The sequence below is a fragment of the Cervus elaphus genome, chromosome 25 (assembly GCF_910594005.1).
Source record: "Cervus elaphus chromosome 25, mCerEla1.1, whole genome shotgun sequence".
NCBI classification, from domain to species: domain Eukaryota; kingdom Metazoa; phylum Chordata; class Mammalia; order Artiodactyla; family Cervidae; genus Cervus; species Cervus elaphus.
This window is the reverse complement of record NC_057839.1, coordinates 17,842,737-17,862,176: the sequence shown is the minus strand read 5'-3', so window position 1 is coordinate 17,862,176 and position 19,440 is coordinate 17,842,737. Positions and strand designations below refer to the sequence as shown.

Here is a 19,440-nt window from a genome sequence, read left to right as displayed (position 1 = left end):
TCCTTGTTTTGCTTCACCCTAACTCTGCATGCGTTTTCTAGGGTCGTAGGTAAAAAGCCAAGTATGTTTTAAAAATTGACACTCTTTTGCTAAACTTGGAGATAGCTATTTCTCCATTTGTTATACAATTCTTTATTGAATGCCTACTAGGCACCAGGTGCGGGGAATACAAAGGTGGATGGATAAAACCTGTTGCTGCCCTAGAAGAGCTAATGGTTTTAGTTTTAGAGGCAGGCAGGTAGAGAAAAACCTAATGGTATGTTTGCTAGGCGTTCTAGTGGACAGAGGAGCATTTGCTATGGTATTACTGAGAAGTTAGCAACTGGTAAAGTAGAAAGTCTTCGTGGACGAAGTATCTTTTGACCTGGGCTTTGTCAGCGAAACTGGGTAGTGGAAAGAAAAGCCAGCATTGTCGCTATTATCACAGCATAAGTTGGGTGAAATATACACTGATGAAATAGTCATGAAAATTAGTGTATGCAAACTGTGTTAAACATTGTTCTTCTGAACAGAATTGGACTGAGAGAGAATATCAGGCATAGCCCAAGTTTTCCTTCAAAACCAGTTTGGGACTTTTTAATTGCATAAAACCAATTGAAGAATTGAAGCTTCAAAATTCTGTACCATAGACAGCTTGGTGAGAATTTTGGCCTGGAGAACTCAGATCAGTGCTATCTGACAACCTAGAGGGGTGGGATGGGGTGGAAGGTGGGAGGTTCAAGAGGGAGGGCACACCTGTATACCTATGATTGATTCATGTTGATGTGTGACAGAAGCCAGCACAATATTGTAAGGCAGTTATCCTCCAATTAAAAATAAAAAGAAAATAATTTTGGCCTGGAAAGAATTTAAAGCAGATGTAATAAGTTTGCTTAATGAATGTTTGTTTAGTGGTCTGTACTAAAAGGATTCAAAGATATTCCAAATAAATGGGATAAAATTTCTCTCTTCAAAGAGTAGTATCAACTTAGAAAGTACCCCTCGACCAAAATGTCCTTATCTACTGAAGATGAAATTTCCGTGTATTATGATTTAATCTATATTTTATATTAACCCATATGTTTTATTTTTAAGAAACATTATCACAGTATTATCTTACTTGTAAGCGTTAAGAAAAAGAGCCACTGATAACGTGACGGAGTAGTTATGGCCAGAGGGAATGCATGGCTGAAGGAGGAGCAATGTACCTTTTTTTAAAATTCAGTAGCTTACCAATGAAAAGATTAAGAAAACCTGGTTAGAAAGGTGACCCAACCATAATGTGGTTTTACCATATAAACTTACTTTTATAAGTTTCCTGTTGTTAAAAATGTTTATAAAAATAATAATTACAACAACTATAGCTACCATGTTTTGAGCATTTACTCTATCAGGTACTGTTCTAAGCAGTCTGTGTATAATAACTCATTTTGTCCTCATAATGAACCTATGAAGATATTATCCCTATTATTTTTTATTGAAGTATGGTATATGTGATATACATTATTATTTTCATGTGTGCAACATGATTTAACATTTGAAACCTTACAAAATGGTCACCACAATAAGTCTAGTTCCCACTTGTCAGCATACAAAGTTAATGCTATTTTATTGACTGTTTTCTCTATGCTGTACTTTTCATCCCCATGACTGACTGACTTATGCAACTGGATGTTTGCACCTCTTGATTCCCTTCATCTATTCTACCCCTCACCTCCCACCCATTTTCACTGTTTCTCACCTCTGGCAACCACCAGAATGTTTTCTGTATCTAAGAGTCTGGGTTTTATTTGTTTCTGTTTCAGAGTCCACATGTAAATGGAATCGTGTGGTATTTATCTTTCTCTGTCAGACTTAGTTCGTTTAGCTTGATACTCTTAAGCTCCACCCATGTTGAGGCACATGGCAATATTACTTTCTTTTTCTGGCTGAGGAGTATTCTGCTGTGTCTTCTTTATACCCCTCCATCAGCGGACACTGAAGTTGTTTCCATATGTTCAGTTCAGTCGCTCAGTCACGTCCGACTCTTTGCGACCCCATGGACTGCAGCACGCCAGACCTCCCTGTCCATCACCAACTCCAGGAACTTGCTCAAACTCATGTCCATCGAGTTGGTGATGCCATCCAACCATCTCATCCTCTGTCATCCCTTTCTCCTCCCGCCTCCATTCTTTCCCAGCATCCGGGTCTTTTCCAATGAGTCAGTTCTTCACATCAGGTGGCCAAAGTATTGGAGCTTCAGCTTCAGCATCAGTCCTTCCAGTGAATATTCAGGATTACCTTTAGGATGGACTGGTTTGATCTCCTTGCAGTCCAAGGAACTCTCAAGAGTCTTCTCCAACACCACAGTTCAAAGGCATCAATTCTTTGGCGCTCAGCTTTCTTTATACTCCAACTCTCACATCCATATATGACTACTGGAAGAACCATAGCTTTGACTAGATGAACCTTTGCTGGCAAAGTAATGTCTCTGCATTTTAATATGCTGTCTAGGTTGATCATAGCTTTTCTTCCAGGGATCAAGTGTCTTTTAATTTCATGGCTGCAGTCACCATCTGCAGTGATTTTTGAGCCCGAGAAAAGAGTCTGTCACTATTTCCATTATTTTCCTATCAATTTGCGAGGAAGTGATGGGACTGGATGCCATGATCTTCATTTTTTGAATGTTGGGTTTTAAGCCAGCATTTTCACTTTCCTCTTTCACTTTCATCAAGAGGCTGTTTAGTTCTTCTTCGATTTCTGCCATAAAGGTGGTGTCATCTGCATATCTGAGGTCATTGATACTTCTCCTGGCAGTCTTGATGTGTGTGATTCACACAGTCAAAGGCTTTAGCATAATCAACGAAGAAGTAGGTGTTTTTCTGGAACTCTCTTGCTTTTTTGATGATCCAGTGGATGTTGGCAGTTTGATCTCTGGTTCCTGTGCCTTTTCTAAATCCAGCTTGACCATCTGGAAGTTCTTGATTCACTCACTGTTGAAGTCTGGCTTGGAGAATTTTGAGCATTACTTTGCTAGCTTTTGTGATAATGCTGCAGTGAACGTAGGGGCACATATATCTTTTCTAGTTAGTGTCTTCTTTTTCTTTCGATAAATAAATATTCAAAAGTAGAATTGCTAGTTAGTATGGTAGTTCATTTTGAATTTTTTGAGTAACCTCCACAGTGTTTTCCATAGTGGCTGTGCCAATTTATATTCCCACCCACAGTTCACAGATGTTCCCTTCTTCCATATCTTTGCTAATGCTTGTTATTTCTTTTTAGTAATAACCGTTCTGTTGGGTGTGAGGTGATACCTCACTGTGGTTTTGATTTGCATTTACCTTATGATTAGTGATTTTGAGCATCTTTTCATGTGCCTGTTGCCCATCTGTATGTCTTTGGAAAAAATGTGTATTCAGATCCTTACATGTGGTTTTTAAACAGATTTTTTGTTACATATGTTATATAAGTTCTCTTTATATTTTGGAGATTAACCCTTTATCAGATATATGATGTGCAAATATCTTCTCCCAATTCAGTAGGTTATGTTTTCATTTTGTTGATGGTTTCCTTTGCTGTGCAGAATCTTGTTAGTTCATATCGTCCCATTTGGTTATTTTTTCCTTTGTTGCCCTTGCATTTGAAATCTGATAAAAAAAAAAAAAGCAATTTGCTAAGACCAGTACCAAAGGTGCTTACTGCATATCTTTTATTCTAGGGTATTTATGGTTTCAGATTTTGCATTCAAGTCTTAAGTCCATTTTGAGTTTATTTTTATATATGGTATATTACAGTGGTTCAGTTTCACTCTTTTACTTGCAGCTGTTCAGTTTTCCCAGGATAGATTATTGAAGAGAGTATCCTGTCCCCATTATGCATTCTTGCCTCCATGGTAAACTAATTAACCATGTAAGTGTGGTCTTATTTTTGAGCTTTCTATTCTGTTCCATTGATCTATGCGTATGTTTTTTTATACCAATACCATTCTGTTTTGATTGCTATAGTTTTGTAGTATAGTTTGAAATCAGGGAGCATGATACCTCTGGGTGGTTATTCTTTCTCAAGGTTTCTTTGTCCATTTGGGGTCTTTTGTGGTTCCATACAAATTTCAGGATTATTTGTTCTGGTTCTTTGAAAAATGCCGTTGGAGTTTTGGTAGGGATTACACTAAATGTATAGATTATTTGGGTAGTATGGACTTTTTTTTTTAACTTTCTGGCCTTTATTTTTGTTGTTGTTCATTTTTTTTGAATTAATTAATTTTAATTGGAGGCTAATTATTTTACAATAATGTAGTGGTTTTTGCCATACATCAATATGAATCAGCCTCAGGTGCACATGTGTTCCCCATCCAGAACCCCCCTCCCACCTCCCTCCCCATCCCACCCCCGCAGGGTCATCCCAGGGCACCAGCCCTGAGCACCCTGTCTCATGCATTGAACCTGGACCAGTGATCTGCTTCACATGTGATAATATATATGTTCAAGGTCCGTCTAGTCAAGGCTATGGTTTTTCCAGTGGTCATGTATGGATATGAGAGTTGGACTGTGAAGAAAGCTGAGCGCCGAAAAATTGATGCTTTTGAACTATGGTGTTGGAGAAGACTCTTGAGAGTCCCTTGGACTGCAAGGAGATCCAACCAGTCCATCCTAAAGGAGATCATTCCTGAGTGTTCACTGGAAGGACTGATGCTGAAGCTGAAACTCCAGTACTTTGGCCACCTCATGCAAAGAGTTGACTCATTGTAAAAGATCCTGATGCTGGGAGGGATTGGGGGCAGGAGGAGAAGGGGATGATAGAGGATGAGAAGGCTGGATGGCATCACCGACTTGATGGGCATGGGTTTGAGTAAACTCCGGGAGTGCGTGATGGATAGGGAGGCCTGGCGTGCTGCGATTCATGGGGTCACAAAGAGTCGGACACGACTGAGCAACTGAACTGACTGACTGAACTGACCCTCTCAAATCATTCCACCCTCACCTTCTCCCACAGAGTCCAAAAGACTGTTCTTTACATCTGTGTCTCTTTTGCTGTCTCGCATATAGGGTCATTGATAGCATCTTTCTCAATTCCATATATATGCGTTAGTATACTATATTGGTGCTTTTCTTTCTGATTTACTTCACTCTGTATAATAGGTTCCAGTTTCATCCACCTTGTTAGAACTGATTTAAGTGCATTCTTTTTAATGGCTGAGTAATATTCCATTGTGTATATGTAGCTTTCTTATCCATTTGTCTGCTGATGGACATCTAGGTTGCTTCCGTGTCCTGGGTATCGTAAACAGTGCTGCAACGAACATTGGGGTACGTGTGTCTCTTTCAATTCTGGTTTCTGTGGTGTGTATGCCCAGGAGTGGAATTGCTGGGTTGTATGGCAGTTCTATTTCCAGTTCTTTAAGGAATCTCCACACTGTTCTCCATAGTGGCTGTACTAGTTTGCATTCCCACCAACAGTGTAAGAGGATTCCTTTTTCTCTGCACCCTCTCCAGCATTTATTGTTTGTAGACTTTTTGATAGCAGCCATTCTGACCATTCTGAGATGGTACCTCATTGTGGTTTTGATTTGCATTTCTCTGATGATAAGTGATGTTGAGCATCTTTTTATGTGTTTGTTAGCCATCTGTATGTCTTTGGAGAAATGTCTCTTTAGTTCTTTGGCCCATTTTTTGATTGTGTTGTTTATTTTTCTGGAATTGAGCTGCAGGAGCTGCTTGTATATTTTTGAGATTAATTCTTTGTCAGTTGCTTCATTTGCCAGTATTTTCTCCCACTCTGATGGCTGTCTTTTCATCTTGCTTATAGTTTCCTTCGTTGTGCAAAAGCTTTTAAGTTTAATTAGGTCCCATTTGTTTATTTTTGCTTTTATTTCATTACTCTGGGAGGTGGGTCATGGAGGATCCTGCTGTGATTTATGTCAGAGAGTGTTTTGCCTATATTTTCCTCTAGGAGTTTTATAGTTTCTGGTCTTACATTTAGATCTTTAATCCATTTTGAGTTTATTTTTGTGTATGGTGTTAGAAAGTGTTCTAGTTTCATTCTTTACAGGTGGTTGACCACTTTTCCAAGCACCACTTGTTAAAGAGGTTGTCTTTTCCCCATTGTATATTCTTGCCTCTTTTGTCAAAGATAAGGTGTCCATAGGTGTGTGGATTTATCTCTGGGCTTTCTATTTTATTCTGTTGATCTATATTTCTGTCTTTGTGCCAGTACCATACTGTCTTGATGACTGTGGCTTTGTAGTAGAGTCTGAAGTCAGGCAGGTTGATTCCTCCAGTTCCATTCTTCTTTCTCAAGATTACTTTGGCTATTCGAGGTTTTTTGTATTCCATACAAATTGTGAAATTATTTGTTTCAGTTCTGTGAAAAATACCGTTGGTAGCTTGATAGGGATTGCATTGAATCTATAGATTGCTTTGGGTAGTATACTCATTTTCACTATATTGATTTTTCTGATGCATGAACATGGTATATTTCTCTATCTGTCTCATCTTTGATTTCTTTCATCAGTGTTTTATAGTTTTCTATATAAGGTCTTTTGTTTCTTTAGGTAGATTTATTCCTAAGTATTTTATTCTTTTTGTTGCAATGGTGAATGGAATTGTTTCCTTAATTTCCCTTTCTGTTTTTTCATTGTTAGTATATAGGAATGCAAGGGATTTCTGTGTGTTAATTTTATATCCTGCAACTTTACTGTAGTCATTGATTAGCTCTAGTAATTTCTTGTTTTGTGATGTCTTTGGTTTTGGTATCAGGATAATGCTAGCTTTGTAAAATGAGTTTAAAAAAGATAGATATTTACTCTTTGAATGTTTGGTAGAATTCATCAGTGAAGCCATCTGATCCTGTGCTTTTGTTTGTTGGCAGTTTTTGATTACTGATTAGATCTCCTTACTAGTAATCTGTCTATTTAGATTTTCTCTTTTTTCACGATTCAGTCATGGAAGATTGTATGTTTTTAGGAATTTGTCTATATTTTTCTAGGTTGTCCAATTTGTTGGCATGTAATTGTTCAGAGTATCTCTTTGCTCCTTTGTATTTTATGCTGTCAGTTGTCATTTCTTTTACAGTTCTGATTTTATTTATTTGAGCCCTCTTTTTCTTCGTGAGTGTGGCTAAAGTTTTGTCAGTTTTGTGTATCTTTTCAAAGAGCTAATCGTTAGCTTCATTGATCTTTTCTACTGTTTTTTAGTCTCTATTTCATTTATTTATACTGTGTTCTTTATTGTTTCCTTTCTTCTACTACTAACTTTTGACTTCGTTTGTTCATCTTTTTCTAGTTCATCTAGGTGTAAAGTTAGATTGTTTTAGATGGTCTTGTTTCTTGAGTTTGGCCTATATTGCTATGACCTTCTCTTTTAAAAACACTTTTGTTGTACCCCATAAGGTTTGGTATGTGGTGTTTCTGTCCCTAGGTATTTTTTTTTTCCTTTGATTTCTTCAGTGATCCATTGGTTGTTCAGTTATTCTTTTATTTTTTTTTTTAATTGAAGTGTAGTTAATGTACAATGTTGTGTTAGTCTCAGGTATACAGCAAAGTGATGCACTAATACATATAAGAGCAAGCCTCTTGGCATTTTTCCAACAGCATTTGTTCACTTTGTGTCTTTGGGTCACATTTGGGTAATTCTTGCAACATTTTAAGCCCTCCACCAGCGAAAAGATTATGATTCGCTAAAGGCTTACATGTAGATTGGCAGTTTTTAGTAATAAAGTATTTTAAAATTAAGGTTTGCACTTTGTCTTTTCAGACATATGCTATTGCATACAGTCTAGGGTAAACATAATTTCTGTATGCACTGAGAAGCCAGAAACTTTATGTGACTCACTTTTTTGCAATATTCACTTTGTTGTAGTGGTGTGAAACTAAACCTGTAATGTCTCAGAAGTATGCCTGAATATGCTCACATGCAAAGCAATATATGAGTGCTTTTGACTTAGACACTGTTTTCTACTCAAATTATTTGTGACCAGGGTAACTTGGAGATTTATTTTGCAACGTGTGATGGTGCCCTAGAGTTTGATGGACTTTTTTTTTCCAGCATAGTGTGGAATTTATGGAGAACTTTGTGGAGGCAGTATGATGAGATGGAAGCAGCATGGGCTTTGCATTAGATAGCCTTTGGTTTAAGTGTGTTCACTATAGACCCTAGATAAATTGACTATCTGAGTCTCTGATTCATCATAAATAAAATAGGAGTAATGATACCTACCTTGCAAATGAGGATTAAATGAGATAGGGTATGTAAAGTGTCTGGCACAGAGGCTGGCACATGGGAGGCACTCAACAAATGTCCCCTTCTTTTTGTAGAGAAAGTGTAAAGGATTAAGAAAATCATGCACATTAGTACTTTTGGTTCTTTTGTATTTCTTTCAGCGTTAAGGAAACCATTTTAAAATCTACCACAGTATAGATATTGTCACCTCCTCCACCCCCAGGTGCATAATTTTAAGAGAACTATGTAGCCGGTAAAAGCCCAAAAAGATACAATGCATTCATCAATGTTATATAAATTATGGCAGTGTAATTTGGGCTTCTGAAGCAGAAACTGAAAGGCAATTGTAGCAAAAGTGATGGTGATGGTCATATGTCAGGAACCATTAATCAGTGATTGACAGTGAACTCTGTTCTACTTTGGTACACTGAGGGCTGGATATATGGGGGAAGTGATACTAGAGAAGTTGGTTTCAGCTGTGCCAGGGTGTTCAGATGTAGAGCTTTCTGTTCTTTTTGGTTGTTTGTGGTTATTAATAAGACTGTTATAAGTTATTTCTTCCTGTGGACTCGGTAGGGATTTTGGTTCCTGTGAGATGGCTGCTCGCACCAAGGAGTAACTGCCTTCATGTGCTGTGGAAAGGAGACTATCAAAGGATTTCATTTACTGTAGATAGTAATTTTAAGGGGCTTCCCTGGTGGCTCAGTGGTAAAGAATCCGCCTGCCAGTGTAGGAGACACAGGAGACACTGGTTTGATCCCTAATATACAACCCAGAATTGAATTAAGAATGTTCCTTTGTAAATTAGAAATGGCGTGGTTGTGAATGAAGAGGTCCACTGTTCATATGTTAAAAGATAATTGTGAAGTCATCTTATAGTGCTGTAGTTTCATGGGATCATTGTTCTTTAATGTCTTAATTTGCTATACCAATTTTATTGGAAGAAATGATGTGAAAAACTTTTAAAATTAAAGCAAGTTTATAGTATTGATTTTTAAATGAATGCAGTTTTTTCTGTGATTAAAAAATATTTGTGCTATTTTTTCCTTAAAGCATAAATTAAATTATTTCTGAAAATAGTATTTAAAAGATAGAAATAGAGTAACTTGTACTGACTATTTGAAGTTTTTGAGTATAACAACAGAAACCACGCAAAGTTTCTCATTTTTGTTTTAAAATTGAAAATTCAGTAGTGAATACTTTATGTTGAGTAGCCAATAAACTCATCATGAAGCAAAATGATAACAATGATTTTATATGCTTTCTACAGGTTTTATTGAAAACTACAGCTGGAGATATTGATATAGAGTTGTGGTCGAAGGAAGCTCCTAAAGCATGCAGAAATTTCATCCAGCTTTGTTTGGAAGGTAATCATAATTATTCAGTTTTATTCTGTAGAAGAAATTTTGTTAATTTAAAAATTGCAGTGTATTTTCCAACAGCATTGAAGACTCATGTTAAATAGTGGTAATGAATGATCAGAGTTGATATAAGCAATGTGGGTTTGAGCTGTGTGTCAGGAAATGGAGAGAGGAGATAAAAATCCGTCCCACCTACCCCCCACCAGTCAGTAAATCTCTGCATCTTTAACAGAGAAATTTATCTCACTTCTTTCTTTCATCCTCTAAAAGTGGGTACTCCCTAAGATGCTTTTAGTTCTGTATTTTTTTCCTTCAATTGTTACTTCCAACCAGTGAAAGTTGTGAAAGTCACTCAGTTGTGTCTGACTCTTTGCGACCCCATGGACTGTATAATCCATGGACTTTTCCAGACAAGAATACTGGAGTGGGTAGCCTTTCCCTTCTCCAGGGCATCTTCCCAACCCAGGGATCGAATCCAGGTCTCCCGCATTGCTGGTGGATTCTTTACCAGCTGAGCCACAAGGGAAGCCCAAGAATACTGGAGTGGGTCGCCTATCCCTTCTCCAGCGGATCTTCCCCACCCAGGAATCGAACCATGGTCTCCTGCATTGTAGGTGGATTCTTTACCAACTGAGCTAACTTCCAACCATTTCTCCTCTTTTGAACTCTAATTTACATATCTGATTGTCTAGTGTACTTTTCTGCTCAAATCTTCTACTGTCAGCTACAACTCAAATAATATAAAACCAATTTTACCAGTTTCTTCCCCAAACTGCCTTAACTGTTACTCATGTAATGGTAATTGCCTCTTACCTGGTCTTCCATTTTCTTATCTTTGATCTCTTTACCCTCACACTTAATTCATCTGGTAGTTAAATCCTCAGACAGCTTGGCTTCCTAGTTTTCCAACTTCATTTTTCATTGCACTGAATAACTGTGTGGTTTCAGCTGACTGTTACCTTTATTTCCTGAGCAGGTCCTTCCCATTTCCATTCATAACCTCCATTTCCTGAAATCTTCTCATATTGTCACGTGCCTTTTTGGAATACTTTCTTTTCCCTTCTTTTTCTGTTCAGGTTGACCCACTCGTTCTTTTGTTTTTTGTCCATGTGGTATGGCTTGTGGGATGTTAGTTCCCTGACCAGGGCCAGGGGTAAAACCTGGGGGCCCAGTAGTGAAAGTGTCAAATCCTAACCACTAGACTACCAGGGAATTCCCAATCCACTTTTTCATGTCTATTAAAAATTTCATTTGCTCCATAAAGCCTTCCATCCAACGTTCAGTGATGATATTATCAATGTCACTAGTAACTCCTAGATTTGAGTAATAAAGTGACTATCTTTCTTTTTAACAAACTTCACAGAGTTACATTCACTTAAGTGGTTTCCCCTTTAGAATATTCCCTTTTAGAGCTAAATATACATAACATTTATAACATGTTGACTTTCAGTATACATTGCATATAGTTTCCGATATCTCCAGTGGTGGCAAATCATTGTCTTAAATTATGTCTGGCTTTTAGAAAAAGAGAAGGTTAATCAAGGTATCAGAAAGCAGCACTCTTGAGTCTAAAGCAAGATGTGAAAAAGAGTACAGAATAACCAGTAGTAGGATGCAGTGAGAGCTCTCCAAATAGATAATTGGAGAGAAAATTACCAGTGGAAGATTTAAAGAATAAAAATGCCCAGACCAAGACAATAAAACAAAACAACCTCCTTTAGCGCCTTAAAAAAGAAAAGAAAAATTGAGCTGACAAAAAAGAAAAGGAGAAAAGAAGACATCTGTAAAGACCATTATTAATAATTACTATGGCAGGCAGGAAGGAAATTGAGTCAGACAGGTAGTTCAGTCAGAGAAGCCTCAAATAACTGTCTGCAGAGCTGAGAAACACAGTAGACACAGAAAAGTCAGATTTTTTTTCTGGAAAGAAGTTTGAAGAATATTAAGCTCAAATTTTACAGAGGAGTGAAAGTATAAAAACATTAGAAAGAATAAATGGTAAATTATAATCCATGACCAGGTGAATAGAAGAAACAGAAAACATCTGGATATAATATAACAATGAAAGAAGAAATAAGGTTCTTAAGTTAGGTGATGATGAAACTTAATCACAGCATCAATAAAACTATTTCCCTATTTATGAGAATACAAGTAGAAAGAAAAAGACAAGGAAAATAATAAAAAATAACTAGAGCAATTCTTTTAACTGAAAAGGTGAGAAATAGAATTATTATTGCAAAGGTTAGCAAGAAATTTGAGAAAACTAATTTAAATAAAGATGGTCCTAAATGAATGAAGTCACAGTTTTAAAAATTTAATTCAGAGGGCCTCATTGTAATTCTCTGATTATATGATTTAAACAAGTCACAGTATTTCTAGATCTTATAATGGTCATATCAATATTAAAAAAAAAAAGGCCATGGTTTCCAAAATTAAAGAGCAAATGAATAAGTACGAGCTAGTGGGAGCACAGCCTCAGATATGGTCATCAACTAAAATAGTGTTCACAGTTTAAGAGAAATAATTTTTTTTTTTCATTTTTATTGAGGTATGATTGGCAAAAATTGTATACATTTAGGTTGTACAGCATGATTTTTTTAATAGTGTACAATGTGATGATGTGATATTGTAAAATGTCAATTTTACAATTGTGAAATGGTTACTGTCATCAAGTACCACATCTGTTACCTCACATAGTTACTTTTGTGTGTGTGTATGTGATGAGAATATGATATGTACACATTTCTAGTATACACAATAATAGAAATAATAGAAATTTCTAGTATACAATAACCAGCATGCTGTGCACTGGATCCCCAGACCTTACTCATCTTTTAATTGAAAATTTGTATCTTTTTGACCATCATCTCCCAGCCTCTGGCAACCATCATTCTACTCTCTGTTTCTATGAGCTGGACTTTATTTTAGATTGTACACAAAAGTGAAAAAATTAACTATTTGTCTTTCTGTGTCTGGGGGTAGTTTTGTTTTCTTTATGAAAACAAAAGATTTACAGTTACACAGACTTAATATTGGATTTCAGATCTCTGCAGGATAGTCAGGTGAACACTCAAAAATGAGTGAAAATGTTATGGGAATTCCTTGGTGATCCAGTGGTTGAGATTCCGCCCTTCCAATGTAGACGGTGCAGTTTTGATTGCTGGTTGAGGAACTGAGATCCCACATGCCATGTGGTGTGACCAAAAAATTTTTTTAAATGAGTGAAAATTTTTAAAAATTACAAGTTTAAAAAGTAGGTTAAAGAAGAGGACAACGGAAGCTTGTTATCCTTGATAATTTGATTAATTCTCCTGAAAAATGAGGAAGAAATAAAATTTTAGGTTTGAAAAGCAAAGTGGGGAGCAAAAAGAGAAGTGGATAAGAAAATCAAAATTTTTATACTTTATGTGACTATTAACTCTTTCAAATTTTTACTTCAGCCCTGTCTCCTCAGTGTCCATGCTTCATCAATTATCTTTTATCCTCTTCCTCCTTTAGCAAGAGCTTTAAATTCTTTAGAAGTTACAAACGTTTAAGTATATAGTAAGAGGTTAAAATAAATATCGTTACAAAACTAAAATATTTGTTTAAAAAAACCCAAGAGGCTAAAAGAGAGAGCTCATAAAGGAGTTTTAAATTAAAAGTTATTAATGATAATATTTGCAGAAGTAAACACACAAAAAAATTCTAAAGAGACACACATACATGATTTTAAAATGCACTGTAAATTCCTATATGTGCTTGAGCAGAAATATAATTAGTCAGAATATGTTGTTATACCCATACATTGTTATAGCCAGAAATACAAAACTTAATGACAAATAGCAGACTCAGCATCCGAATAGAAACTTCATTTTCTATTTGAGATGCAGGTAAATTGTTTTTTTCAGTAGTGAAGAAAGTTCAGGAGGATATTATGAACACACATAATGAAATAGTAAAACCTCTTCAAAATGCTAATTGAATTGTCATTCAATTAAGCATTTAAGAAGGACATCAAACATTGCAAACAGCAAGATCTTTTATAGCACATGATGAGCTGGAACTATAAGTGCATAGTTCAATGTGCATGCATGCTTGCTGAGTTACTTCAGTCATGTCTGACTCTTTGCAGCCCTATGGACCATAGCCACCAGGCTCTTCTGTCTATGAGATTCTCCAAGCAAAAATATTGGAGTGGGTTGCCATGCCCTACTCCAGGGGATCTTCCTGACCCAGGGATTGAACCCCGTGTTTCTTAAGTCTCCTGCATTGGCAGGTGGGTAGGCAGGCAGAGTTCAACAGTGATTATTAATAAATTACAAGGAAGTGGAAATAATGGATATAGAAATTATGTGGAAATTTGGAATTTAGGCATGATAGAATACAAAATTAGTGTAGAGAATCTATAGAAAATTTATACTCAATATATATACTGTTATAATAAATTCATTTATCCAACAAGAATATAATTAGAAATATAATTAGGAAAAGAAAGAAAAGTTTAAAGTTAAAATCTGACATCACTGAAAGACTTAATAGGAAATACAAAAAAGAAAGATGGGTAATTTTAAAATTTGAAAACACAAGTAATAAAGACCTCTTTCATTTCCCTCTTCCATCATCTCAAATAGATTGCTGAGTCTTAATAGATCCTGTTCTAGAGAATTCTTGAATCTGTGTGTCTCCAGATAAGCCATAGGTGTGTTTTGATTGGACAGCAGTTGCTCTCTATCCAGCCTTATCACCTACTGGAGTTTAAGTGATCCTTTGAAAAAGTAAATCTGATCATGTGCTTGTATATTATTATCTGTTGCTTGTATATTATGGGCATCATAGATTATTTTTATTTTTTGATGTAGACTGGGGTATGTTTTATATTCAAATTTAAATATGGATTTGTAGAATTTAAGTGGAAATATTAAAACTTGATCTCACATCTTTGTTGAGCTTAAAAATTTATAGGTTGCCTCCATATTATTTAATCTTCAGAATAGCACTATGAGTAATTTATATTGTTGGTTTCATAATTAGAAAATTATATATGCAGCATGTTGACTATAGTTATTGCATATTTGGAAGTTGTTAAGAGAGTAGGTCTTAGAAGTTCTCAGCACAAGAAAAAAATTTTGTAACTGTGTGGTGTTGGATGTTAACTAGATTTATTGTCTGTGAACATTTCACAATATATGCAAATATTGAATCCTTGTGTTGTACATCTGAAACTAATGTAATCTTGTACATCAATTATATCTCAATTTTTTTTAAAAGAAAATTGAGTTTTAAAGTTACAACCAACGAGAGGCAAGACTTACAATTCCTAACTGCAATATACATTGTTAATCAGAGTAAATGGTTGCTTAAGAATACAGGAGAAATAACTTTTAGACTTCTTGGTTTTTACAATTCCTGTTTGTGTCTGAGGAGAATTTATCTGTGCTTGGGAGTTCTTATGAATGTAGTGCAACAGTTTTCACTCAGAGAGTGGATTGGGAAAAAAAAACATCAGTTACTCTTCCTTTCTATTTCTTCCAATCCATCCCCCGAGCTGGATACAGTTGTTAGATTACAGGTTACTTTTTTAAAATGTGAGTTTTATTTCCATTTATAGCTTGCTCATGTGAAAAATTATGAGGGTGCCTGTGAGCAAGCCACAGTATTATAGTACTTTATGATTTATGACAAACCATAGTCATGTTTTGGCTAATAAAGTGTCACAAAGTACTCATGTAATTGGCATTTTATGGATTATGTCAGTAATTGTATCAGTACAATGCCTGGTCCACAGTAGGCACTTGATAAGCACTTGTTGTTGAATGAGTTGGGTTGGTTCAGTTTCATGTAATAGAAGACTCAACTCAAAATGATTTAATTAGTGGAGGCGTTTATCATTCTCTTTGATAAGAAATCTAGTGTCAAGAAGTTCTGCAGCTCAGTAAAGTCTTGAGGTAACTGTGCTCTTTCCATCTCTGTTTTGCAGTCATCAGCATGTGATTAAATTATAACTGCACTCAATAATTGACTCCAGCTCAATTAAGGGATCATATATGATCTCTCTTGTATGCTTATTAGTGTATTTATATATAAATAATTTCTTCAATCATTTAGCAAACTTAATGAGAGTTTAATTTGTTGTTCAGTCCCTAAGTCATGTCCGTCTCATTGAGACCCCACGGACTGCAGCACACCAGGCTTCCCTGTCCATCACCAACTCCCAGAGCTTGCTCAAACTCATGTCCATTAAATCAGTGATGCCATCCAACCATCTTATCCTCTGTTGCCCCCTTCTCCTCCTGTCCTCAATCTTTCCCAGCATTGGGGTCTTTTCCAATGACTCAATTATATATTGTGTTGATTACTCATTTTATTTATTGAATGTTTCTTGAGAAGGGTGCACTAATGGTGCTAGACCTATAATCAGTAATTTTGATATATTTTGGGTTTGTATAGTGTTTGTATAAGTTAATTTGAGGGACAGTTAAGAAATAGGGTATTTATGAAGGTTTCTCAATCTCCAGCACTATTGATATTTTGGGCTAATAATTCTTTGTTGGGGGGGCTTTCTGTGCCTTGTAGGATGTTTACAAGTCTCCCTGGCCTCTACCTACTTGATGCCAGTAACATCTCCCGTGTGTGACAGTCAGATATTTCCAGGCATTGACAAATGTGTGCTCCAGAGAAAAATTGCTGCTCCTTCTACCCCTAGTTGAGAACCACAGATCTATACCAAAACCTCTTCAATTTTTATTTTGAAAATTATATCCAGAGTTTGAGAGATTCCTCGAAGTAGATACAAAACAACCAATACTATGGTTTCTGTAGAAACTGTGTTAGATATTTTATAGTAAGTAGGGAAGAAGATTTTGGTTTAGGAGCCTATTTAACATTCTGGGGGAAAAAATCTTGTGCCCAGTTGTGTTAATTCTAACTGTAGATACACTGAGTTTTAGATCTGGATAAATTTTTATTTTATTAGAGTATGTTAGTTTCAGATGTACAGAAAAGTTATATAGGTAAATAGATTCAGATTCTATTCCATTATAGGTTATTGCAGGATACTGAATATAGTGTCCTGTGTTATCCACTGATCCTTGTTGTTTATTTTTTGTATAGTAGTTTGTATCTGCTAATCCCAGGCTCTCTTTTCAAATTAAGTTTTGGCTGTGCTGGGTCTTTGTTGCTGTGTGTGGGCTTTCTCCAGTTGAGGCAAACAGACTGCTCTCTAGTTGCAGCGTGTAGGCTTCTCATTGCGGTGGCTTCTCTTTTGTGAGGCATGCGATCTAGGGCACATGGACTTTGCTAGTTGTAGCTTGTGGGCTCCAGAGCACAGGTTCAGTAGTTGTGGTGCATGCCCCATGGCATGCAGGATCTTCCCAGATCAGGTATCGAACCCATGTCCCCTGCATTGGCAGATTCTCAACCACTAGGCCACCAGGGAAGTCCTCAAACTCTTAATTTATCCTTCCTCCACCCCCTTTTCACTTTGGTAACCATAAGTTTGTTTTCTACTTCTGCTAGTCTATTTCTGTTTTGTAAATTAGTTCATTTATATAATTTTTTAGATTCTCCATGTAAGTGATATCATACAATACTTGTCTTTCTCTGACTTCACTTAATATGATCATCTTTAGTCCATTCATGTGGCTGCAAATAGCATTTATTTCATTCTTTTTTATGAGTGAGTCATATATAGATATATATATTGATATGTAGATATATATATTGATATATGTATATATATTGCTATATTTATCTATCTACCATATTTTCTTTATCCATTCATCTGTCGATGGACAGGTTGCTTCCATGTCTTGGCTATTGTAAATAATGCTGTATGAACATTGGGGTGTGTATATCTTTTCAAATTAGAGTTTTTGTCTTTTCTGGATATATGCCCAGGAGTGGGATTGCTGGATCACATGGTAACTCTATTTTTAGTTTTTTTAAGGAACCTCCATACTATTCTCCATGGTGGCCACACCAATTTACATTTCCAACAATGTAAGAGGGTTTCCTTTTCTCCATACTCTCTCATTCTTTACATTTACACCCATTTATTATTTGTAGACTTTTTGATGATGGCCATTCAGACTGGTGTGATGTGATACCTCATTATGGTATTGATTTGCATTTCTCTAATAATTAGTAATGTTGAGCATCCTTTTATGTGTTTGTTGGTCATTTGTATGTCTTTGAAGAAATGTTTATTTACATCTTATGCCCGATTTTTGATTGGGTTGTTTGGTTCTATTAAGCTGTATGAACTGTTTGTATATTTTTAAAATTAATCCCCGGTCAGTCTCATCTTTTGCAAATATTCTGTCTCATTCCATGGGTTGTCTTTCATCTTGTTGATAGTTTCCTTTGCTGTGCAAAAGCTTAGAAGGGTGACCAGGTCCTATTTGTTTACTTTTGCTTGTGTTTTTGTTTGTTTTGGGAGACTGAGCTAGGAAACCATTGTTATGGTTTATGTCAGAGTTTTGCTTATGTTCTCTGCTATGAGTTTCATTGTGTGATGTCTTATATTTAAGTCTTTAAGCCATTTTGAGTTTGTTTTCTAAGTTCATTGATTTATATGCAGCTGTCCAGCTTTCCTAATACCACTTCCTGAAGAGACTGTCTTTTCTCCATTGTTTATTCTTGCCTCCTTTGTTGAAGATAATTGACCACAGTGTTTGGATTTACTTCTGGGCCCTCTATTCCATTCCATTCATCTATATGTCTGTTTTTGTGCTAAGACCACATGTTTTGATTACTGTGGCTTTGAAGTATTGTCTGAAGTCTGAGATAGTTATGCTTCTACCTTTGTTCTTTTCCCTCAGGATTGCTTTGGCATTTTGGGGTCTTTTGTGTTTCCATATAAATTTAGGGTTACACAATGAGTCGTACACAACTGAGCGACTGAACTGAACTGATCTAGTTTCATGAAAAATGTCATAGATACTTTGATAGGGATCACATTAAATGTTTAGATTGGTTTGGGTAGTACGGCCACTTTAACAATGTTAATTCTTGTAGCCTACAAGTGTGGGATATCTCCATTTTTTGAATCATTTCTGATTTCTTTTATCAGTGTTTTATAGTTCTCAGTGTATAGGTCTTTCACCTCCTCGGTCAGGTTTATTCCTAGGTATTTTATTTTATTTTTTATTGTGATTTTAAGAGGGACTGTTTTGTCAACAAAAAAGACAAAAACCACATGGTCATCTCAGTAAAGCATTTGATAAAATTCAGTGTTCATTCATGATAAAAACTCTCACCAAAATGGGTATGATGGGAAATATCTCACCATAATAAAAGCTATTTGTAACAAACCCACAGTTAGCATAATACTCAGTGGTGAAAAACTGGAAGCCCTCTTGATAAAATTTGGAACAAGGATACCTACCCACTCTTAGCACTTTTATTCAATAGTATTAGAAGTCCTAGCCATAACGATTAGACAAGCAAAATAAATAAAAGTTATCCAAAGTGGAAAGGACAAGATAAAATTGTCATTATATGCAGACAGCATGATACTCTATGTAGAAAACCCCAGAGACTCCACACAAAAACTATTCGAACTGATAAATGATTTCAGCAAGGTAGCAGGATACAAGATTAACATTCAGAAATCTGTTGCATTTCTTTATACTAACACTGAAATGACAGAGAATGACAAATTCTTTTTTATGTTCTTCCAGCATATTATGACAACACCATATTTCACAGAGTTGTGCCTGGCTTTATAGTCCAAGGGGGCGACCCCACCGGCACAGGGACTGGCGGAGAGTCTGTCTATGGGGCCCCCTTCAAGGTGAGCGTGAATTTTACAATTTATTTTCAGGTCAGTTTGGATTGCTTAATTGAAATGATTGAGCCCCAGAAGAAAATGCATTTTACATTAGTACACAAAATTGGGTCTATAACATATTCAGGATTATACA

General features: G+C 36.0%; 1 protein-coding gene across 3 annotated transcripts in view; it reads left to right on the top strand.

Moving 5' to 3' along the window:
- Positions 1-19,440, top strand: part of CWC27 (CWC27 spliceosome associated cyclophilin) — a 245,543-nt gene that overhangs the window by 691 nt on the left and 225,412 nt on the right. For all 3 annotated transcript variants that reach the window (XR_006337842.1, XM_043887741.1, XM_043887740.1), the window contains exons 2-3: positions 9,445-9,541; positions 19,198-19,310. Coding sequence is in view for 2 of the 3 variants with exons in the window: in XM_043887741.1 (XP_043743676.1) it covers positions 9,445-9,541; positions 19,198-19,310 (210 nt within the window). In the remaining variant the exon portion in view is untranslated. The remainder of the gene's footprint in view (positions 1-9,444; positions 9,542-19,197; positions 19,311-19,440) is intronic.